This window comes from Pyrgilauda ruficollis, unplaced genomic scaffold (genome assembly GCF_017590135.1).
Source record: "Pyrgilauda ruficollis isolate IOZ18807 unplaced genomic scaffold, ASM1759013v1 scaffold29, whole genome shotgun sequence".
Taxonomy (NCBI): domain Eukaryota; kingdom Metazoa; phylum Chordata; class Aves; order Passeriformes; family Passeridae; genus Pyrgilauda; species Pyrgilauda ruficollis.
In genome coordinates this window covers 4,388,043-4,413,119 of record NW_024524266.1, presented here as the reverse complement: position 1 = coordinate 4,413,119, position 25,077 = coordinate 4,388,043, and the positions used below count along the sequence as shown (strand labels likewise).

Sequence of the window (25,077 nt, the reverse complement as noted above, 5' to 3'; positions counted from 1 at the left end):
TTTCCATTTGATCCTTGAAACAGACTCCATAATCAATATTACATACAATTTTAACATTACTTTTTAAACAACCAGAGCTTAAGTGCTAAGAAAAAACTGCTGTGGCACAGCTGGAAAACCTTCTAGCTCATGAAGATCCCGCTTTCTATTTTCTTCAAAATGCTTTCACAATTAAATTAATGCTTATACTCTTTTTATTCTGTTCAAAGCAGGGAATATTCTACTCCATTGCAATACCTGACAACAAAGTGCATTCTGTTACAAAATAATTTGCCACTATATTTGATAGCATCTTATAGACATGAGTGCATGGTTTCAGCAATGTCTTCTTCATTGTAAAAAATACATTGTTTTAAGTTAACACAGAAAAGACAACATCAAATATGTTATTATTTCTCTAATTTCCTGCCATAAAGAATTTCTTTGAGCTGTGGAAGAACATGAACTGAAACTACGCATTACCCCAATGTTTACAATATAAACTATATATATGTGACTTTGGGGCAGAAAGGGTGTTTTACCTTGCACCATGGAATTGTTTCAGTTTTTGCCTCTCCTATGCAAACAAGATGGCTGTGCACTTATCAGTATATGGGTACAAAGTCCAGTCATGTGAAGTGAAACAGAAGAGTGGAGGGGAAGAAGGACAACACTGAAAAAGATATTTTATGCAAGACTGACAGGATTTCTTGATAAGACACTGCTTCACTAGTACAAAACAAAGTGTTCTCATAATGGATATATAGATATGCTTAACTAAGATGCTTGTTTTAGTTTGTTACTGAAGATCTCCTGTTAGAGTTTTTTGTGAATTTGCACTGTATTTTTGGAAAATAAGGGCTATGCCAGAAACTCAAGTACATTTCTGCCTTCCGTACACATGGGAAGCATTCCTACAGAATATTTACATAGCAATTTTGTACAAACTACACTGAAACACCTTTTAAAGTATAATTTCAGATCAGCATTTTTCAAACTTTTGGAGGCACAGAATATTTTGAGATTCTCTTTTTATAAATACCATACGCTATAGCCCATCCTGGTTTCTTTAATATGCATTGTCTTAGAAACTATATGTGCTCCCAGAAAATGACTGCTTCCAGAAAGCCCAAGGACCCTAACATGAAAAATCATCCATTAAACTTCAAAAAGTCCTAGCTAGTTGACATATTACCTTCCTTCTTAGCTATTGTCCTCCTCACCCCAATTTATGTATTTGTCACAAAGAAATTTGATCAGGAAGAGAAAGATGGATGTCCAAAGATTTGTGACAACTACTGCTGGTGAAACTTGACAGAATCCAAGCCTTACAGCCTAAGTATGAAATTTTACTTTTCTTCCAGGCAAAACCTAAGAGCTCACAATGACTCTGAGAAATCAAATTGAACCAAGATTTTTGAAAAGCTGCCTAAATGCAAAGTTTAAATTACATTTTTCTGTGGTTCAGGAAATCAGTACAGCTTGTCCTGAGCTTTCCTCTGCATTTTTCCTCTGTCTATTTTAAAATAACATTCCACATTAACAACTTTTAAAGAATTTTAAATTACCCACCTTTTCTCCATCTCAAATGCTGATAGGAAATGCTAGCCCTATCTTAAGCCTTTGAAAAATTGCACTATTGTCTTGCATTTATTCAAGGCTTTCGTAAGCGAATATAAAAAACATTTTCAAAAAATATTGTCAATCTCTCTAAAATAAATAGCCAATTGCTTTTAATCCCTTTGATTAATTATATTTTTAGATTAATAATATTTTAGAAGGTATTAAAAAAGCCCTGTATATAGACAAAAGAAGCAGTACTAGAGATACAACAGATGAGAAGCAACATCTACTGACAAAACACATTTCTTGCGTACATACACTGCAGCTCTTAAATGCATAATAACTACTTACAGTAAATTTTATTAATACAAATTATTACTGACATTCATTCAAAACCTTATGATTATGTAAATTAGAAGAAAGTAATGATAAAACAAGGATATGTATGACAAAATATAGATAAAATTGATGAAAAGCAGACTGGTCTATGTGAATTAGCATGACAATTTAAGGCATTTGATATGGAAAACTAAAATGCAATGTATAAAGATCTATTCATTCTAATTATAACAGTATGCAAAAAATTACAATGAGGTAATGAGTGTAAAAATAAACATCCTCTCATATCTGAGTAGTGAAGGAAGACTGAATAGAGGGGGTTTGTTTGTTTGTTTGTGTTTCTTTTCTGTGTTTGATTAAACATCACTAAAGGGTGCTAAAGTGACAATTACTTGCTGACTTCAAAGCTTAAGCAGGAGTGAAAACGGAAATGCCAACAGGGAGGCAGCATTTAGGCATGGCCAAGAGAGTACTACGTCACCCAGTAATGTAGTCTCCAATGATCCATGTTACTTAACAGATTATATTTTCCATTTTGGCCAACAGGTGTTTTTGTGGTTTGGGTTTCTTTTTCCACACGGAAACACAGAGTCAGATATGAACACAGAGTCCATTTTTTTTCTTTCATAATATGTTAGAAACATTATTTTTTAAGGTGCCTTGGACTTCCGGTCACAAATTGGGAGCCAGTATCTACTGATATATTTATGAATGTTCATATGTATAAAAGAGTTCAATTCATTGAACTGCTAAAGGAAATTATGGTTTTAATTAGTGTTTGGGATGAAAAGGAGGAAGAAGGATGCATGACTCCATTTACTAAAATTTAGTGGTAAAGCAGAGCTGCAGCAAGTCAGACCCTTTGTTTCAGTTCATCAAAACATCTCCGCCAAAGTTTTAGAAGCTTAGGATCCAACTTCATCACACTATGTTCATCTTCCATGTACAGTCCAGTGTCTTGGTAAAAACAAAACATGGTACACTGCTATCTTAACCTGCCTACACGTTGGTGCACGTGTAAATGCTTCTGCTTCCAAATAAATCTGCTAATACAAACTTGTATTTTATTTAGATTCAAATGAAACATAGCAGCAACACAGCTAAGATGAAACAAAAGGTATTTGTTAACTTATCATAGCGAAACGCAAGGAATATAGCTAATTTCAAAGGATATTTTTGAAAGACACTTACCCAGAATTTAAAGATAACAGTTTTGCTATTCTAGGGACTATGTACAATTGGGTTATTGGATTCTAGAGAACATTAAAAAACCTCCAGTGAGAAAAGATGCTTAAACTTCATTCTTCAGCTTAGTCCAAAAAAACATTGGCAAGTTTCCCTCTGAAAATTGTGTAGTCATGTAGGTATCTTGATAGAAAGTTATTACATGAACTTGTGAAATCTGTGGATTGCAGAGGACTTTATACAGCTCTGAGGAAGTCCCAAAACCTTTTGTACATAGAACTCTATGACACTGTCTAAAGGTTTGGTCTAAAGGTTTTTTTAATGGTTGTGATTAACTTTTGTTAAGACTTACACATGGGAGTTTAGCTGATGTGTTGGCTATGCCATGCAAGAATAAAGATTCAGGTTTTATAGTTGCTATAACCACAGTTTCTGACTATCAAATAATACTTGTCTAAGGTACTGCAAGTCATAAACAAAACATGATTTTTAAACAAAGATGGGCTTGAACAGGTAGGAAAAATATTTTTCATTTGATCAACAAGATCATTTATTTTATTCCCTGGATGTGATGAAGTCAGAAAAAGCATATGAATATTCATGTCCCCCCACTTTGTCAGGTCCTTCAAGAATCAACAATCACCCAAATATTGAAAAATTGAAATCAGGCAGGGTTTTACTTTATTTCCACCAACTTCAGAAAGTTCACCTAGTTGATGGTTGATGACAAGAATGCCACATCCTGAACGAAGCTCTATGCCCCCTGAAGCCTGTAGGCTTTCCTCCATGATCTGCAACTCCAGAATACACCCTAACCATGCCCCATTTCAAGACCACAACAAAAGCTTAGTTTTGGCATGGTACATTACGATATATAGCCATCTTAATATTAAAAGTCTTGTTAATAGCTTTTGGAAAATCGTATTACTCTAATTTTTCCAGATGAGAGCATAACTATTAGCATAAAAAGGAAAAGTCAGTGAAAAACAGATTATGAAGCCAGGCTGTCAAACACAGTCATTAATATAATACTTATTCCCTTCTGCTTGCAGCAGTCACTGGTCTAAATGACACATACAACATTTCCAAAACCAGGATACAACAATTCATTCTGCAGCACAGATTCTTGCAGATATCTGCCTCATTAGGCTTGCAAGATAGTAGTTTTTCATACTTAAAAATGCGTAAAGAGATTTTGAACTGTATGAAGAGGTAATAAGCTCTTAATGGGCTAGAGATACTGTCCCTGATCTCTTTCACTGAAGCATGACACTGACTCTTCTTAATTAGTGAAACTACATATAGAAGCAAACCATAAAGAACATTTTAAATTGGAGAAACAGCAACAAAAGTTTTGAGCTTTTGCCTTGGCACAACATGGGGTACAACCTGACTAATCAGCAGTAAAAACCAAACTATGGCAAAGACAGTAATTCAGCTCTTATGTTAATTCAAAGGTGGTGATCTATCTGGGACTAAGAAGGCAAAAAATGACTTTCTATTTGTCATTTATAAACCCCACAGCTACAATAAATGTCCTCATGTGCTGGACTTCTCTAAGGATACAGAAAACCTAAAATGCTGAAGAGTAATCAAAATACTAAAAGCTTCAGAAAGCATAACTTACAGCAATAGATTAAAGAAATGAAATTTGTAAGACAAAAAAAAAAGAGTAGAGGAAAAACACAGGATATCCTAGCAAAGCAAAAGATTCACTGAAAGATTCACAAAATTTTAAGCATAATATCTGGACAGATATTTTAAGCCTATACAATTCTATTGCAAAGAATTCATCTAGAGCTTGAATGTCTCTTGTGGTCTTACCTATAAGTACATGAAATGGAAATATAGGACTCTTTTAAACCTCTGGTGTCAGTGTAAGCAATCATTCACTTTACAGAACTCAAGGTGAAATGTTTGAGATTACCTGATTAGAGGAGCTAGCTCACTTAGGGAAAAAAGTCAGGGCCTGATTGGCTTGACAACACTTGAACTTCATTGCATTCTTCTAGGACTCCCTAATATCTAACCACCTAACTGTATTAGTATTTATGAGTGGTGTTCCTTGTTTTATAAATGTCTTATGAAAACAAGAGACTGCTATTGGTCTTCTACAAAGAACAATTCAATTGAAAGTCTAAAGCAAGAAAAAAAGCTACATTGTTTCCTTATCTGTTTTGTTACAATACACAGAACCTAATTCCTTAAGATAGGTAAACATAAACTGAACTTAAAGTAAGTGGACAGCTTAGTGATGGAACTATTTCCTCGCCCAAAAATTATTCAGCGCCTTACTTGGTAGTGGTAACAAAGCCTATTTGCCATTGCCTGTACACAAGAGCATGTTCTGAGGTATACTACCAGTACTTTTGTGTGTCTGTACATGGGAGAAGGAGAACAGAGCAGTAGCTTCTGGGGCAAGAGAATTCAAAAAATTGAATTATGACTTGTTTGGGAGGCACACTAACTGGCAATCAAGGAAAAGTCCCAGCTTCCACAGTAAGGAACAGCCTGGATGTCTAATACAACTCTGCTGCAATGGGGACTCAAGAAGCTGGCTAAGTCTGCTTGGCATTGCCCCTTCTCCTCTCCGCACCATTTCTTCTTCCTGATCAGAGTTGTTATTTTTTATATGTATCAGTACAGTACTATTGCTTTTCTGCCTAGGTAATTCTAGAAGCTGAGAATCACTGCAAAGAAAAAAAGGTCACAGTTCTGTACAATAGCTGGCCTCCAGCTACCTCCCTGCACTTCCCAGGCTGTCAGCATGTTCTTCCTGATCATGCAGCCATTCTGGGCTGAGTGTCAGCCAGTTCATTTATTTCTACTCAAATCTTCTGGATAGATACAAACTTTTAAGGGCACACAGCCACAGAGTAGGCAGAATGTCTGAGCTCTGGAGATTCAACTCCCCAGCTTGTTGCATCCCAAAAAGGGAACGTGCATATAAAACCTGAACATGAAGCAGCATTACAGATCAGTGGCTTAGAGACCTTGTGATCCTGAGAATCACAATTCCTTCTCTCTCTTCTCCATCTGAAGATCTAATTACCACAGCCTTTGAAAAGTTTGAGCTTCGGAACCCAAGGCTGAAAGGGACCACTGGAAGGGTGACTGCATTCAGTTTCACCTTTACTGCCAGAAACCAAGTTATAGATGACTTGCTCAGAAAGGTTCACAGAATGTGCATTCCACATGACAGCAGAAATACAAAACCTTTTGATTAATCTGTAACAATCAAACTGTAGTAAAATGAACAAAAAAGCAATTAAATCCACATGCAGACAAGACATAAAACCAAGTTAATAACAAATATTTTAAGTTCCAGTAAGAATGGGAAGTTAGATAAATAAATGAAAGTTATACCATAACAAAAAAAAGTTACAGCAAATCCATATCACAGGAAAAATAAAGCAGGATACAATACTTCATATAATATCTGGAAATGCAATCCCTTCTGTTCTAACCTTCCTGATAGTTTAAGGCTAAGCAGGACCCAGCCATTAGGCACTTCAGGATTTTCATTACAATGACACACTGCTAATTACCTGAACAGTTTGCCTGTTTGCAGCCAATATTTTATTAAAAGACCAAAAAAGTATGTCAACAAGCTAAGTCACAATCCATAAAGGAGAGTAAACGGTTCTCAGTGACCTTAACAAAAGCAATAATGGCCCTAAAGCATGATATTAAATCTTCGTTTCCCAGCTTCAGAAACTTTGTTCTGTTGTACAATCCCACCAATAAATACAGCAATTGACATCTAAAAATGAACCTTTCTATAGTGCCTCATCTAAATTTACTGAGATGAACACATGTAACACATATCTTCACTTCATTCTCCTGCAGCATAACACATCATCTTCCTTGCCTTTGTAACTATCTCACCTGTAACTGGTTGTCAATACCAAAATCTAGAAAACACATGGCTCTCCTATCCCTATTTGCCTGGCTGAGAGAAGACACATGTGATTGATTAAAAGAGCATATACACCCTTTTAACTTATGTAATCAATAAAACATGACCTAGATCAGGAGTTCCATGGTACTATTTAATTGCTTTAAGACATATGGTCATCTTCCATTTTGTACCTACAAAAACATGAACTGAAACAATACAAATCATGTAATTCATAATCTTGAGGTGAAAAGCTCATGTTTGGTGACATCCAGCACTCAGAGGGGTTTCATTTTCTGAAGGCTTATAGGCTTAACTATAGCAACTGTTGAGAATCTCAGCTGATACCTGAATTTACATTTAATTCTTAATCATTCCAAGTAATTTGTTCCTAATAGTGGGTTTAACAGCTGTTTATGTAAAGCATTATGAAAGCTTTTAAACTACTGGATTTATTCAAGTCTTTCGATTCTTTTTTAATACTCAAACCAAAATGGATTATAATCTGTTTATCCTCTTTGTCAAGGCGCCTGCAGAAAAAGAAAAATAAAGTCAGTCATTTCTGTGTGAAACACATAGTGCATGATGCTCCTATGAATGGCATAAAAAATAGGTAAGTGAATTGGTGCTTCGAGCACAGTATGAAATAGTGAAATAGGAAACTGCAATTACTGAATCAAATGTATTACCTATGAAAACACTTAAGTATATTCTGGCGCTTTTACTCTCCAGGAAAGAACTCAGTCACATAAATTTCAGTGAGGTACAAAACTTCCAGCTTCAAAGTAAAGAAAACTCAAACAAATATAGAAGTTTAAAAACTATTACAATTACCTAGTATATAAAACATTGTGTTGCATACTTAATAACCCCACAGCACCTATTTTCACTTTATCTCACATTCAAGAACAATAAAACCAATGAGATTTTAACATATTATTACAAAACCAGAGAAAATAGATTTGTTTGGCATTAAGTACAGCTACCTACAGGCAGCTAATTTAAAATGTCCAGGTGTTTACAAAACTGGACATCCATATATATATGTACCTTAAAACACCATATATCTGCTTTGGTGTATCCCCAGATAGCAACAATTATTTTTACAATGTACATGAAGTTAAAATTGTGCTCTTCAAACTTTCCAGGATTCAAGTCCAGTTACAGAATTACATCTTAATTGTTACATTGAAGTTCATTCTTCTCAAGAATAGGCATACGTCAGGTCTGTAGGAATATAATTAATTATTGGTGTTCATAACTACTGCGCTTCAACTACAATATGCTTCCCACAATTCTAAAGTTATTGAAATCCTCATAACTCAAAGCCAGCTTCAAATAAGTAATAAAAAATAGCAGCAAGCAAAAAATCAATTCTACAATTCTTAACATCAAATTTTCAAAATCAAATTTTCACTCCCTTTCAAGGAAAAAATAACCCAACAACAAAACCAAATACTACTGATGAGTCGTTAGATACAGATATTTAAGACCGCTCAAACAAAACTTAGATCAGCACAATTTCTTCCTTATGTATTTAGAAAATTATGCTCTACCATGTTACTTGGACTTTTACTTCATTTCATTCTGTTAGTAAAAAGACTTAATCACACAGAATAAACCTAAACAGTTTTCTATCTTGGGAAGATTTTCCTGTGTTTGAACACAGCTTTGAAGAATCAAGTAAGCTAACATCACACTGATTATCACTGATGAGCCAGAGCAAAGCAAAGCAAATTGAGGTCATCAGCCTGTCAGCAATGTGACAGTCCTGAAACGTGTACCATAGGATTTGTAACCCAGACCATTTAACCCTAAAAATGTTCAGCTTCTGTATTACACTTTAATTTTGTGGGCTACTTTCACATAGATTGCCTACGACTTATTTCCACTTTAAATATTGAAGAGTTTTGCAAAACCCTTGTTTTCTCAGATGAACTAGGAATTTACATGCTAAAAATAGTAATTTTCTCCCCTTTTTAGGAGCTAGAAGCAATGGAAGTTGTGATCAAATACTTTTTTCTAATTAGAACAATTAATCAAGGTAACAAGAAAAAGCTACATCTGTTGAATAACACATGAAGGTTTTACTCTGTCACCATACATACAATTAAAAAGCAGATTTGTACAATATTTGTTAATTAGAAAGTTAATAAATCTGCCTCAGGTACCACTGTCATACAACATCATTACCCATCCCCTTTAAATATTTGTCTCTTACAGCAGAATCACATTCTTTCTCAGGACAGTGCAACACAACCATTATAACTACTGAAATTACTATTTTTTAATTGCCTTTAAGAGGTTAACACCTTTCTTGACCTACTGTATTTATGATTTTACCTCTATTGATTCTAGCTATGCTCCCACCTAAGTGTACTACAAAAGAAACTATAAATGTTTGCTGGAAACAAAACTGGAATATTGACTTGTTGCACAGTATTTATTGCAGAAACGAAACAGCCGTGGGCATTTTTAATACTCATATATTGTAAGGTTACAAAAAAACCCCCTCAAAGCTTAGGAGCCATTTCCTTAAATCTACACAGGAACAAATTCCATGACTACATACGGAATTTTTAAAAGATATTGAAGGTACTGTGCACAATCCTTTTCCTATCCTACACAGAGAGGGCCTAAGCAGCATTATCATTACAGAATGAGACAAAATAAATAAGAGAAAACCAACCCAAAACTCAAAAAAATGTTGTTTGAAAGTCAAGTTTTATTATTCAAAAAGTACAAGTAAAGGCCAAGGATGTTTTATTTGACTTATTTCCCAAACAGGAGAAGGTGTCAGGAGAATTCTGTGTCTACATTTCACACAAATGTAGGGTGAATGTACTTTCAAGGGACAGGTTTTGGGGGTAGGTAAGATGCTTAACAACCCTAAATTAAAATTCAAATATAGCTATGTGACACCTACAGTTAAGGCTTTAATGGCCCCCACTAACTTGCTAAAATGGTGAAACGTTGCCAATTCAAATGAAGGCACTGTTAGGAAAATGGAATTGCTGCAATGCCTACCTACAAATGAGACAGGAGGACTCCCCCTATGTGAAGCTGCAACCAACCACTACCCTCACACAGAATGGCACAGCAGTACACATCTTCAAGCCAGTATGTCACCTTGCGAGCCTGGTTCAGCTCTTTTCATGTCTGCCTCTGCAACTGGTGCTTCAATGATCTTGATGCCCAGTGGAGAGTTACCTGCATGAAAAAATACAAAAGGGAAAAATGATGAGTAGGTGCCCTCTTTCCCTCCCAACTGCCCAGTAAAAATTGGGTGAAGTGTCCATGCAGGATGATTTTGTTTCAACTTAAGAACAGTCTTGTTTCTTGAACTTCAGAACTTCCTGAATGTTTCAGAAAAAAACATACAACACCCAAAACAGCTTTCAATTAACCATTCTTGCACACAGCAACCTGTAAGAGATAGATTTACTCCCTTCTCACAGATTTTTTCTCTCCATTACTTTACTCATCCCTCACAGTTTTACACAGATCTTTTTGTTTCAACTATAGTCTGGTGGTAATAGTACCCCTGTAAATCTCTACACAGGTATGCAGAAGAGACATCGTCTAACACATCAACGTGAGAGCAACTGTTCTGTATTTCCCACCAGCAGCACCAAACAGGACTCAGGAATCACAAAACAGGTCTGGTTGGAAGGGACCACCATGGGTCGTCCGGGCCAACCTCCCTGCTTAAGCAGGGTCATCCCAAAGCACGCTGCACAGAATTGCATCCAGATGGCTCTTGAATGTTTCCAGAGAGGGAGACTCCACAACCTCTCTGGGCAAGAAGCGCTGTTCTGCAAGATAAGAGGCCCCAAGAAGAAAAATGGACTTTGCTTAAAAAAGTAGAACAAGACAGAACAAAGGTCCGGCAGGTCCGGCAGGCCCGGCCCGGCCCGCCCCGGGTGCCGCTATAAACCGCCGCCCTACCCCGATCTCCCCGTTAGGTTTCCGGCCTGGCCAGTCTCGCACCGCGCGGGCTCCATCTGCCTCGGCTCCTGCTCCTGCGCCCCGGCTGCTCTGCCTCGCCATGGCCGCTTCCTCCTCCTCGGCGACCGCGCTGCGCCCGGTCACTCACCTGATCTTTGACATGGACGGGCTGCTGCTGGGTGCGTAGCCTGAACCCCTCTCCCTTCCACGGCCAGGTCCCCGCTCCGCCCCGCGCCGGTGGGTTCCACCGCGCCACCAGGCCCGGCCCGCCTGCCCCGACAGCGAGGGGCCGTAGCTGGCGGCGGGCAGCCTCTTTCCCTTCCCTTTCCCCTCCCCTCCGCCTCCCGCGGCCGGAGCAGCCCGGGCTGTGGCTGCTCATTCACGGCCTCCTCGCTCCGGGAGAGCAGCCAGAACGCCCCGGGCGGCGCTGCTAAAACCAGGGTGAAGGGATTAAAGCAACAGGAAACGAGTTAATTTCTTCTCCTGCTTCCTCTACTTGCTGCCTTTCGGGCGCAGATTTCGCCTTAAAGTAACAGACCAGGGGCTGGGCGTGAGCGGGGCGCTTGCGCTGGCTGGCGGAGGGCTGAGCAGGCTGGGGTGGCTGTGGGGAGAGCGGTGAGGGGCGGGCTGGGGCTGGCAGCCAGGGCGAGTGGGTGGGGAGCAGAACGGGCATGCGGCGTGCGGCTGAGGGACCCCCGGGCCGCGCACTGCCGAGGGCCGGGAGCCGCGGGTCTCCGAGGGCTGGACAGCGCTCGGCAGCCTTCAGAGCTACCTTCTCCAGCTGATGAGCCTGGACACCACTCTGATAGTTTTCTCTTAGTTTTGGTATTAGTAGACTTTCTGCTTTGCAGGGTTACTGTATAGCATGATGCTTCCCCTCCTGCAGCTCGATTAGATATGGATGTTTGAATAGTCGCTATAACCAGGACAGTTTTTAAGTCTGCTCTTAACTATTCGCTGAATCAGGACCCTCTGATGAAGAATAATGAAATATTTTGGCATGTGACTTAGTTATATTGAAATAGTTATTGTGAGTTATTACACAGGAAGCAGTTTTGGATATACGTGAATTCCTAAAAGGTGTGAACTGGAGGTGTGTGCCTTCTTTCTACAAAACCTGAATTGTTGCAATTTCTGGGAAGACTGCTGTGAAGTCTGATGAATTACACTGTGTTTCCAAGAAAGGTGCTCTTTTCCCTCCTTCAGAGCTATAAGAGGTGAAGGTGATCCACATTTACCTTTTAAAACAAAAATAGCTATGCTATGCAAAACAGTGATTGAGTTGCATTTAGATTTTAGTTACATTTTCGACTTCTCTGGAGTCTCAGACAGCCTGGGGATACACACACACACGTATATATATATATGTGTGTGTGTGTGTGTGTGTGTGTGTGTGTAATCCTGTAATCTAGAACCAGTTATTTTAATTTCATTCTTAGAAGTGTCAGGAAAGCTTTTTTTTCGTTACTACTGCTCTTTGTCAGAAGGTGAAATCTCCTTCACACAGACAATAGTCAACTTAATGGGATGGTATTGGTAATGATACATATATGTCACTTCTTCTATTTTAAAAAGTTACATATAAAGTATGTATTGTATTTCAGAAATCTTTCAGCTGCAAGGAATTAGACTGAAAATACTCTTCAAGTATCTTCCAGTACAGAGGAGTAAAAGTGACGTTATTTTGGTGACTTTCATTCTGTGCACTTCATTTCAGAGGACTTCAGTATGTTTCAGCCTCTGAATACTATGAAACGTTTAACATTCTTGGTGAGCCTATTTGTTTCATGGTGAGCAGTGATCCTTGGGAGGCAAAAAGGCATTCAGGAGACTGCTTGGACTTTCCCAAGATTCCTAAATGTTTCAAGAAATTTGGAATGATTTGGGGGAAAGACTGATAAAAGGCATGCACAAATTAGATTCCCTCTGCCCAACCTACCTACTGTAAATCTTCTGTATGAGACAAATGTTCATATTGATGTTAACCTACATAAGAACCCTGTAATTTTCTTAAGAATTTTTTAATGTGTTCATTGGAGGTTATAAAATGAATAACATATATATTTCAAGAAGCTACAGAAATGGCCCAAATGTACTTCCTTTCAAAGGGCACAAATAAAAGTTTTGTTATTGAATATCTATTGCTAATTTTTTTAAGTGGTTGGTTGATTGCATAGTTTCAAATCAAATTTAGACATTTGATTGCAATTTTTAGAATCTGAAGCTTCAGGTTTTGCAAAAATTTTTCCAAAAAAAGTAGTGTTTGCAAATGTACATGATTATTTTTATATGTTTTCACCTAAACCCTACTGATCTTATCGAACAAATATAAATTGATCTATAAATGATGAGAATAATTGAGCATTAAGTTCATCAGATGTGATGTGCTATGAACTTGCTTTCTGTAATTGACATACTTCTGATTAAGAAAGGTAGGATATCTTCTGATAGACAGATTTCCAAAATCTTTGTGGGTATAAAGTCCTTAAATGAGGAGTTCACAAGGTTCTTGACTTTGGAAAAAATCCAAGTGTTACCCTATAAAACCTGCAGCCTATACTTTACTGGCTAATCCTTGGCTGTGTGAAAGTGTTGCTGAGTCTGATCAACTGATATTTTATCTCCCCCCTCCCTCTAATATAATTGAGGCTGATTAAGTTGTCCTTGAGTTGCACCTTGGTGTATCAGCTTACTTTCAACACAGAAGTTATTGCCTCTGAGCTGCCTGTGGAAGTCCTTCAGCCCTTTCATTCATAGTCCTTCTGTATCATTGTTTCAAAGGTTATCTAACACCAGTTTTTTCTGCATTCCCAATCAATGCAATGTACTCTTCCTTTTTTTTTATTACCTAATCTTTCCCTTTGAGCTCTTGGATGAAGTCTTAGGGGTGATCACGCACTGTTCACCTGTCTGTCAGCCTCCTTTGTCTGCATTTCTAATCAATGCAATCTACCCTTCCTTTTTTTTATTACCTAATCTTTCCCTTTGAGCTCTTGGAAAGAATCTTAGGGGTGATCACGCGCTGTTCACCTGTCTGTCAGCTTCCAGCAGGCTCCTCTCCATAGGGGTCTGTCGCGTGACACCTCCTCCCAAGGTCAGGTCAGCTCTGTGCCGCCATGTGCTTCTGCAGGTGCGTGCCACAGCCTGCAGCTCAACTCCATCCCATCCTTAGCATAAGCGTAAGGTTCATTGAGTCCAGCTCCTTGCAGGACTTCTGAAAACTAAAGCAGAGGACTGAGAACCTTGTCCAAATGCTCCTTGAACTCTGACAGCCTTGGTGCCATGATGACTGCCTGGGGGAGCCAGTTCCAGTGACTGATCACCCTCTAATTAAGTATCATAACTGATTAGTGGTGCACTGTGTAGTACAAAGGAAGGAATAACTACATCTCAATTTTTGTTGTACTGCTGTACTTTCTCAAAAACAACAACAACAACAAAAAAAAAACAAACAAAAAAACCAAGACAACAACAACAAAAAAAACCACAACAAAACCTCCCAGCACTTTAATTAAGGCATTACATTTCTTAAGTTAAATTTCTACTTGATTTCCTACAGCAAATAATGACATTAAATGCTCAGAATAGTAGATTGCTTTTTCTTAAAATGCGGTAGTCTGTACCTACAGAAGAGTACTGTTCTAACCGCTAGCATGTGGTATAGTTAAAAATACTAAAATAATCTAAATATTAATAAATAAATAAATTAATAAATATAATAAATTAATTAAATATAATAAATTAAATAATAATATTAGAAATATTAAACCTACCTATGCACTTATCCAACAAATAGTACAGGGTTAATAGAAAATAAGAATAACAACAACAACAGAAACTAGAGTTATTTGATTCCTAAATAAGTCCGGTTATTATAGTTGTACAGTTTGGATCCTGGCATTTTAGCATATTGTATAAACATACAAAATCAATGCTAAAGATAGAGAAGAAAAAAATCTATTAACTTGTGCAAAATATAAAACCAGAGCAATGCCCCCCAGGAGCTATCTTATAAACTCACTGCATAAGTTTCTTTTTAAGCTATGACAAGTAGCTTAAAAAGCTACAATTGTTATATAATTGTAGCCAATAGCTACCCTACTACCAAAACACAAATGGGATTGAATGTTGCCTTTCATGATGTGTGCTTAAATTTATAGGGGGTGGAAAACATTTAAAATTCTCTACAAGCTACATGTAGTGTGAAAAACACATTCACTCTCTTGTGAAAGTTTAAAAATTTTATTAAAGGACAATAGGAGATATGGACCATAAAGCAAAGGTTATTACGGCCAGGTGCATCTTGGCACTCGTCTAAGACCACACCATCACCTTCAGGGATACCCCTTAAATACCTTTTCCCTTACATCAGCTTGTTGTATGTTCATAGATCCATATGCATATCCATAAACTAGTTTACATTTTCCAGGAACTATTTTACACAGCTCCTACTTGGGTCCGCCTTTTAAGAGCATGCATGTTTTTGGGCTGTGGTTTTGGCTCCTCTTTATCACTTCTAGTCTGGGCCTTGGCCCATGCTTCCTTCAAATGGTGAGCGCTGATATTTGGCATATCTGTAGCAGGTGTCCTCATCCTGTGTTTATTGAATGTTATCCCATCCAGCAGGCATTTAACGCAAGCATAGCTATTTCACTATGTCTAAGCTTAATTAACAACAGAAATACAAACTATATCTTTATAACAAAGTTACTTTAACACCACGCATATAAAACCCATTTTAATACTTGCAAAAAGGCAATATTAAAATATGTATCTATTACGTGTAATAGTAACCTTTCCCAACTGACAAATGAACTAAGAAAATGGCTGCAAAGATAAGATATTTCTTAGCATTGTGCTTAAAGCTGAACTAGAGCTAAATTAACATGCAAAGAGCATAACACTTTAGTATAGGAAGTTTAGTCATGTATTTATTTTTGTTTATATTTCTCATAGGAGTAAGGATTGTTTCATGTAAATTATTATCCTTGTCAGTGCTCCTTAGTGTTGGAAAAGAGTATCTTTACATGAGATAAATCGGTGTGTTCACATATGAGAGATGGTTCCTAAAGCAGCTTAGTTTTGTAAGATACCTTCACCATAACTCAAAGTCATGTTGGACTGCACAGGCACAGGTATGCCAGCTAGTGACCATTTCCAGAGGGATGAAAAGTAGTTAAGGCAATTGGGATCAGAAGTTGCTGCTTTAATAGCCGCTGTCTCATTTGTGTAGAGACCGCTGTGTTTTGTGCCACTTCTAAGACACTTCTGCATGGCTGGCCAGACAGGTCATCTCTGGTCTATAATATAGAAGGAATTAGCTTGCAGTTAAATTTGTTGTAGTGTTGTGAGATTCACAAGAATTTCAGCACGTTTTCTTTCTCCCCAGTGTTACCTACTCATTGTCACAAGGTCAGAAGTCAAAAATGTACTCTTACTTTCATTTTATTGCACATGTTGCCTAGGAGATGGTTGTTACAAGGAAACTGATGAGAGTTCTATGCTGGAGTTTGCTTATGTGCATGCTGTCTTTTATTTAAAACAGCTTCCTAGTTCTTCTGCATCCAAACAAATAACACAAATTCCATTAAACATCAGTCCTTTCTAGATTGGTTTATGTTATGCCTTAAGTGCAGGAATTAATCTTCTTAGGCTACAACCTGGCAATCTTTGTAAGCCTATTTTCTGCTTCTGTGTAGTGGAAACTTACTTTGTTGTCATTGTCACATTCCATCTGATTTTGGGAACAAAGAGGGAAAGGAAAATATTCTCTTGCCCCTATGTTCAGTACTTGAAATGTCTTGCAAAATTAAAGAGATTAAGGATATTATTGGATTAGAATACCCTATAGATGCTTCATGAGCAATTCTCGGACATAAGTAAAGCATCTCCTCTTTGAGAATTAACTAACCATAAATATGGTAAATAAGATTTGTCATATGCTTGAAAGCTAACATTTTAATCTAACAGCAAGAAAAATTTTGGCAAGAACATAACAAACATACTAACCCAGAGTCTGACTTCTGTTATTCCCTTGATTGATTTGCGAATTGCCCATCCACAAGGTTGCTTGTTGTTTGTGGTTAGAATAATCCAGAATCAGAGTAAGTTCAACATTCAACAGGTTTTTTTTTTTGTTTTTTTTTTTTTGTGGGTTTTGGTTTTGATTTCTGTAGTGGCTACCGCATTTCAAAATGCCGTGGCAGCATGAACAATGATTTTTTTTTTTTCTTGAGAAATTAACCAAGGAATGCTCCCAAGCTGAAAGATCCATGATTTGATTTTAATGTTGCACAGGAATTACACACAAATGCAATGTAATTTTGGTGCTTATTTATGAGTTTCCCCAGACCCAAAACATTTGGCTGTAAAGTAAGGGGAAAAAAAAAAAAAAAGAGAGAAACCACATGCCAAACAAGTTAATCCCAAGAGTTTTTCAATTTCCCTTTCAATAATGTGGCTTTTGTTTTCTGACTGTTACACACTTGCAATTGTATAGAGAGCCCGTAGTAAGTGAAGAGGTATGTTTTGAAAATGCTGGGAGTGTAAAGGTTCTGTTTAGTGATTTTAGAGGCGCATACAACAGTTTGACCATTTATAATTAGTCTCTTGCTACGCCTAAAAGTGGATTTTCAAATCTGTTTGTAGATGATAAGAATTTGTTGCATACGTAAACTGTCATGTGTATAAAGTTCCAATTATTTTTCTTTAATGTAAATAATAAGGTATCATAAATGGAACAGAATTACACACAAAGAAAAGGTGCGTAGAATTTTCCATTATAATAACACAATTTCTAGCTGCTGTATTCCAATTTTCTTCTTATTTAAGAAAAACAGCATTAACAACCCTGGATTTATTATTCTACATACTGGCAATAGTTACACTCTGTACCAGCTCTGCAGCTCTTGTTCTGAGTAGCTGTAATTCATTCAATGTAGCCTTGTTGTGAGTTGGCTAATTGAGCTCTTTAGAGTGGAATTTTTCAGAACATCTTAATTTGGGCAAGGCAGTTTCTGGTCTATGAATTCTGCTGGTATATTTTCTCTGGAACACAATCCCGCTCTTGAATACTGGCATTTATACTTCTAATGGAGGAGGAGGAAGGGTGATTGTGGTTGCTATTATTTTTAACTCTTTTTCTTTTATATTGGCAACAGACCTTAATGGAGATGATAATTTTCACACTATGACCGTTGCTCTTTTTAAGACCAGGAACTATGTTAACTAAAACTACAGAAGCAATTAAGCCAAATATCTTCTCTCAAACTTTATTGCATTCATTATGGACATCTCTGGCATGAAGTAGATACTGCTAATGATTGTTGCTGCTCCTATTATGTGTTTATGTACATCTTTGTATTGATACTAATTTCTTTCATAAGACTACTGAGAATTATATAACAAAGATAATTTTTATGGCTTACAGTGGTTCTCTCAGAGGCTCCTGACCTTGACTTATCCCTTTTTGCATCTCTTGAATTATAATATTAAGAAAATTGTTGTTCTGACCTAAGGTTTGTTGAGGTAGTGTTAACCTTCATCAAGATTTTTTTTGATACTTAGGAGAAAACCATCCTGTATTTTTTAGTCTCTGTTTTTTCTTCCTTTGCTTCAATAACTGGGGAAGAATGTATCTTTTGTGGCTCTTTTTTTTCATGGCTAAAAACTTTTTTTAACTTTTTTTTTTTAAGCAATATTTTGTTTCTTGAAGGGTTGCATACCTGTTGACAGTATCAACTGTTGCTGTCTCCATGTATGTTTTCTGTATTTGTGCAGCTTTTAATAATCTTTTTATTCCTCTTATAATGAGTACCATATTCAGTAGCAGTTTGGCAGTATATCTGATGCTGCATTTTGGAAAAACTTTCATCTAACCGTACATTACTCTTTCTCATGTACTTTTCCAAGGTATTGTTATATATAATAACTGGTTTGTTTTTAAAATATATTCTTACTTTTCTTCCTCTTTCTCTTTAGAGATATATGACATATTTTTGTAAAAGTCATCAAATAAGTACTAGTAGACTGTGTCTCATGAAGCAAGTAATTTCTAGTTCTTGAATGATTTCCTTTTGGCACTGTGGGAAGAGATAGGATAGAATTGAGTTACAGGCTGTGGTACGTGCCCGCAGAACGCTGTGGTGGCACAAAGGAGCACATGGTGGCACAAAGGAGCATGTGGTGGCCCAGAGAGGCTGTCTCCACCTGACCTTGGAGGAGGAGGTGCCACGTGGCAGAGCCCTACGGAGAGGAGCCTGCCAGAAGCTGACAGACGGTGAACAGCACATGATCATTCCACAGAAGGACATTTAGAAAGTGTGTTGCTGACATTGCAACATGGGACAGGTCACATAGTGAGAATTACCATGAGAGGAAATACTGTGCCTTGACAAAGTGTATAAAACCAGCTGGCTTCTTTGAATCAAGCATTCAGATTTCCTGCTGGTCTGAGTCTGTGCTTCAGTCGTTACAGGGCACCACTTATGTGTTAGCACTCCAAACATTGCTTTTTTCTCTGCTGCTTGTTTTTGGATTGCCTCTACCTGTGTGTCGTTCTTTTGTCGTAAATTTCACATGCAGTTTGTCTCAGGGTAATGCAAGGCATTTAAGAGGAAAGCCCACTTCATTATTTGTCAGTCCAGTCTTTCTGGCTAACATCTCTGTGAATGTGCTCATGACCTTTGTCATTATACAATATGGGCAGTGTTACGGTGTCTCATTCTTCCAGCTCATTAATGTGTGCTCTGTGACCTGCTGCAACAGGGCCTCGTGTCACCTTTGCTCTCCACTGGATGGGCTCGTGCTAGCCCTTTGCAGCAGCCCTATGCTCGCACGTGCTGCACTCACTGGGTTTGCTGCCAAGCTGCTCAGCCCTGGGCATGGATTGTCTGCTGTGCATAAATATGAGTTCACTCAGGTTCTCTTTCACAGTGTCACGGTATACAGGAAATAACCTGTTTATGTCAGGGCATCTTTTGGAACGTTGTGTCCTCAAAATTATCTTCTGCTTTAATCGCTCCATTTGTGTGTAATGTAAGCTGATACGGAGTACCTATTCAAACTAATAGAATATACCTTTATTTGATTACTGACCAGTAATAAGTGGGATTATATTTTTTGGATTGGGATGTTTTATGAGTTTGACACTAGTACTGGTAATTTGGGAACATTTCTAAGCAAGAGGAAAAAAATTGTACTAGCACTAGAAGAATGAAATGAAGGATAATGTGTGTTTAATGAAAAAAAATAGGATTAAAGTGTATCAGAAGGTTTGAAGTACGAGAAATTAAATGGTTTAAGGTGGAGCATGAGTATACAGAGACATATTTCATTTGAATAAATTGTTCTATGGTAAAAATAATTTTCTTTGTTTGTTTTGTAATTTACATACAGTAATCTCCTCTGACCTGTCTCTCCAGGGCAGAAGAGTATACTCATGCATGCCTATAAAGTGACATAACCTTGGATAAAGTCAGCATTCTGATACAAAATCATTATTACAAAAAATTACACCATGTAAAATGGTGGATCTTTTCATGCTAGGACCGAGTCTTCTCTATAGCATTATATTATTACTGGACTAACAAAATGTTCTTTGCTTTATGGCTCAGGGGAGATGGAGCCATAAAGAGCTTATCACAATGTAATAAATTTCTAGTCTTTAAAAATTAAAAACAGTGTTTCATGGGGAACATGTCTCAGGAAAATGAAAGTATTTGTGCCACTAAGGTATTATAGTCTATCTAATTGCTATTCTGCTGCCTAATAACTTTCACTGTTATTATTGTTGTAGATCATATTTTTCTTATATTTATCCTTCTAACATTTTTAATTTAAGTGTTTTCATTTTTCATGGATGAAGGCATCTAGGAGTAAAGAGCAAGAAGGCGTGTTGCTGTTCTGGTTTTTTGTGTTTTAAAATGTCAAATGTTTTATGTGTCAGTTGATTGCAAATTCTAATGTATTGCAAAATTTAATTCCTTGGAATGTTTGATTCAGAGTTCATTTTGCATAGTTTACTGTTTATCATGGCTTTGCCTTTTTCAAAATGGAAGTGAACTATTCCCCTTATTCTTTTGCAACTTGTTTTAGAGAGCAGGTAGTGAATATATGGATTTAACAGTAACAAGATAAAATTCTAAGTTCTTAAGTTAAAAAAAAAGGTTTACATCTTTATACCTCTTTTCATAAAGTGCCAGTTGTATTATTTTTAATAATAATAATAAAGAGTTTTATTTTAGGGATTTTAAAAAAATATCAATTTTACTAGCTAATCGTATCCAAAGTTTTGAAGGACTTTTGATGTATGATTTAGCTGCCTATTACATGATTCTTCATACCTACCTCTGCATCTTTCAATAACCTTATATTTTACCACTGCAAAATTTCTGGGTGGCTGTGACCTGTCAGACACAACCTCCCCTGCTCAGGCTAGCTCCTGAGCTGCTGTCAAAGGAGAGCTTTCTGCAGTCTGCTGTGGCGCCACTACTGCTGTCCAGACCATTCCTCTCCTAGGGAAAGCAGGATGGTGCAGAAGGGTGACAGTCTGTGCATATATTGGGAGAAGACTTGAAATAACATGTGACATGAGTGTTTCTACGTCCTAGGGTGCACATAGAGCCTGCGATTTCCAAAACATCTATACATTGGACCCCAAGGAGTAACTGCACTTATTAATGGCAGTGTTAACAGTATCTAAGAGTTTATACTTACACGTGTATGCAAATATACTTTATACAGCAGTTTTCATATGGCATCTTGGTCTCCTAGGGAATGTCTTAGCTTTGCTTGCTTCTTGGGAGGTGTCATAGCATTAGAATTTTTTAATTTATTTTATGTTTATTGTTTTTTCCAAGGTTGCTCTAAATTCTGAATTTATCAGATATGGATATATGGATATCATTCCTTGGATATGTTATGTTAAGTGTTGCTTTTGTCTCAAATACTTTTCATAAATAGAAGGTCTTTGAAATGTTATTATAGAGTTAGGCTTTCTGTATTGTTAATTCATTTTTTGTTCTAGGTATCTGTTTCTTTTACACACTCTAGAACTTTTTAAATAATATTCCTTGTGTTTGGAAATTTTCCAGTGCTCTACAAGACCCTACAATTCCTGTTTAAAGCTTTAGAGATACAGGGAATGTCTTTTCATGTATGTGTATGTATACAAAGGAGAGGATTCTTTAATTTAAATAACTATTAAGATAATGAGCAGCTCTTCAGTAACTTAAGTTGTCAAAGAGAAATGCCTTAAAGATATGTCAAAAAATTTCTTGAAGAAGTCTCTTAGCATAGTGGAGAGCTAACAGTAAAACTGGATTGTAAGACTTATGTTTATTAAACCAGGCCTGGTTTTTCCCTAATCAAAACTCCTAGCCTTAAGAGTTGACATTTCAGGGTCTGCAGCTGGTACCTGTCTGCATTATACTGGTTAAAGTGCTCACGACATAAATCCTCATGTTTCCCATGCCTCTCCCATAGACAATAATACAAGATGTTAAATTGTGTGTTAGCATATTTTTTCTCTACTCATTCCCCTGGTTTATTGAGAAGTGGCTCTATGTTTTAACTTAGAAGTTTATATTAAGAGGGGAAAAAGGAAAATTCTGAAATTTATCACAAAACTGTGGAAGTTATTCCTCTCTTAACCCATTCCCTTTTCTAATACTGTAGATCAGCATGGAACAGATTAATGTTTTCTTTTTCTTCGTTCTCTTTGCAGCTTTCAGGGACTAATGTAAGTATTCCTGTTTGATCCAGATATTTCTGTATTTCTGTGTAACAAAAAAGAAGGCATAGTACTTATTTTCCCCTGGGTACTTTTCAGTAGATACTTAGTTTACCTTTCTCTTCATAATGTCTTACATACTGAAATTGTGAGCTTCGGTTCTCTGCTTTACATTCTAATTGTATCTATGAGAAACTACATTGATACTCTAACATTCCTAAATATAGCTCAGGAGACTTAACAATATGAAAAATACTTTCAGTACCTATTCATTCTTTCAGGGTTGGACCCTACATGTACCTTTCTTCTCTCATCCTGTTCCTTTAAAGCGTTCTTGTGTTGTGAATTAAAAACAGGCTTGCTTTAGAAAAATAAAAACCAAACCTCCATAAGTTTAGCTTCAACTAAGATTTGATCTGATTTTCCTAGAAATTATTCTCATTACCATCTTGAAATTCTCATTTTGTCTGAGTCATCTTGACTTGGCAGCTGATTTGATAGTGTATATAAATAACTTTTCCCAAACCCCATTAATAATTAGGGTAGAGAGTACTGTGAAGAAGAAATCCCTCTCCTGAAGAAAACAGCTTTATTTTTTTGCTCTTTGTGCCATTCTTTTTCTCAGAGGAGGCCCTCATATAAATAAATAAGTCAGAAAAATTGTATTTATGACTGGTTACAAAGTGCCCAATACCTAGGCGATATAGGATATCAAAGGTGTAATATGGAGTAGGTTACAGATGGGTAGAAGTAAAGGAATTGGTTACAATATCCCGTAGTTCTGTTTAAATAACAGTAGCTACTCCCTTCCTTCAATCTGTAAAAAAGTGGTATTGATAATGGAAGCCCAGAAGTGTAAATCATATATTCAACAAAATAATTTACAATTATCTGTGATTACATCTATTGTATAAATGTACTTAATGGCTGTCTAATTCTGGAAAATGTATTACCTACTTTAATTTTTACCCACTTTAATTGTCTATAGTGGAGCCTTGGAAACAATTGCAGACTACCAAAGAAATTATTTTTTTCACAGAATAATGATGATGATGCAATTTAATCACTTTGGAACTGACAGTGTAGATGACTCCTATTTCCAGTTCAAGAGCTACTTAAGCTCCTCTGTGAGTCCAGTGTAGGGACTTAAAATCTCAAGAGACATGCTAGATTTTCTATAATTAATAATTAAGGTAGAGAGTACTGTGAAGAAGAAATCCCTCTCCTGAAGAAAACAGCTTTATTATTTTTGTGTAATTTCAATTTTATTTGTTAGTGAAAAAATTTTAAAGTTGTATAGAATACAAGTTCATAACAGATATTATGAGAACCTGACAGTCCTGTAGCAATACCACCGTGATCTGTGTCAACCTAACACAAGGAGAAAATCTCCAATCTCTTTGCTTACGACAAGTCAATGACTAAAGCAACCCTTTGTATTAGAGAATGTAGACAGTAGCTGTAGTCAGGAGTGGGTAGTCAGCAATGTGTAGTTCTCTTTTCTCTGATTGCAATGTTCTATACAATTGGATTATTTTATTAATACTTAGATTTGCTTTTCAGAAAATAGAAGAAAAAAAAGGTAGTTCTGCTTGTTTATGCAAACCAAAATGCAAAAACCAAGTTTGCATTTTTGTGCAGTTTTTAATCTCTTTGAAAACTACTACCCAGAGGCTGTTAGAAAGATGTGGCCTAGACTGTGTGCATCTCTTGCAGAAAAGAAAGGTCCTTGGCTGACCATCTATTTTATTATTATTGAACTTGTACACCTCATAGTTATTTTTTCCTTACATTTAGGAAACATGTAAGTTACCGTGTATAACTGGTTATGCAGCTCTAACTGTATGCCTAGGATGTGTTCTGTCAGTTAAATAAACATAATGGGTCAAAAAGGATAGGACTTTTTATCCAGAAGTCATTAAGTGCAGTGGCTCAGCCGAATGTATTCAGCAAATAAATCAGATGCTTTTCCTTTTGCTGATTGTGGGAGAAAGGGTACTGGATTTTTTTTTCCTTCTTTAGTTTTTAGATAGAGTGAAGGAAGTTTAGGCTATTTTTGTAAATAAAGTAAAAAATCTCTTCTATCTGCTTATTGAGCATATAATTTCCCAGCCTGTCTTTTGCAAGCAATGTTACAGTAAAACTAAGAACACCCCAGAGTAGTAACTCCTGTGTCAGGCTTATTAAATTTCAGCCCCTGGAGAGTGAAGCTGTTTGTGTCTCAAGATGTAAACTTTGACCTCAGCTTGCAGAACTGAGGCAGAAGGAAAGAAAGATTGAGGGAAAGGGGAATGACTTCTAGTTCAGTTCTCAGTATCTCTCTTTTTTTATCACATTACTCATATGGAAGAATGAAATGATGGACTGAAATTTCTTGCACTCTTTGAGTCTCTAAACACATTTTTTTTTATTTCATTTAGTAGGATACACAGCA

General features: G+C 36.8%; 2 protein-coding genes across 3 annotated transcripts in view; one reads left to right on the top strand and one right to left on the bottom strand.

Moving 5' to 3' along the window:
• The window catches only part of STS (steroid sulfatase), a 106,436-nt gene extending 95,211 nt beyond the window's left edge, over positions 1-11,225 (bottom strand). The window contains exons 1-3 of one of the 2 annotated variants that reach the window (XR_005955522.1): positions 11,061-11,225; positions 9,992-10,174; positions 3,233-7,494 (exon numbers count right to left, since the gene is read on the bottom strand). The gene's annotated coding sequence lies outside the window, so the exon portion shown is untranslated. Of the gene's footprint in view, positions 1-3,232; positions 7,495-9,991; positions 10,175-11,060 lie in introns of those variants that run through there. The other variant, XM_041472348.1, reaches the window with a different exon arrangement.
• LOC121356188 (pseudouridine 5'-phosphatase) overlaps positions 10,914-25,077 on the top strand; it is a 72,872-nt gene continuing 58,708 nt past the window's right edge. The window contains exon 1 of the mRNA XM_041472349.1: positions 10,914-11,091. Coding sequence (XP_041328283.1) covers positions 11,013-11,091 — 79 coding nt within the window. The 5' untranslated portion in view covers positions 10,914-11,012. The remainder of the gene's footprint in view (positions 11,092-25,077) is intronic.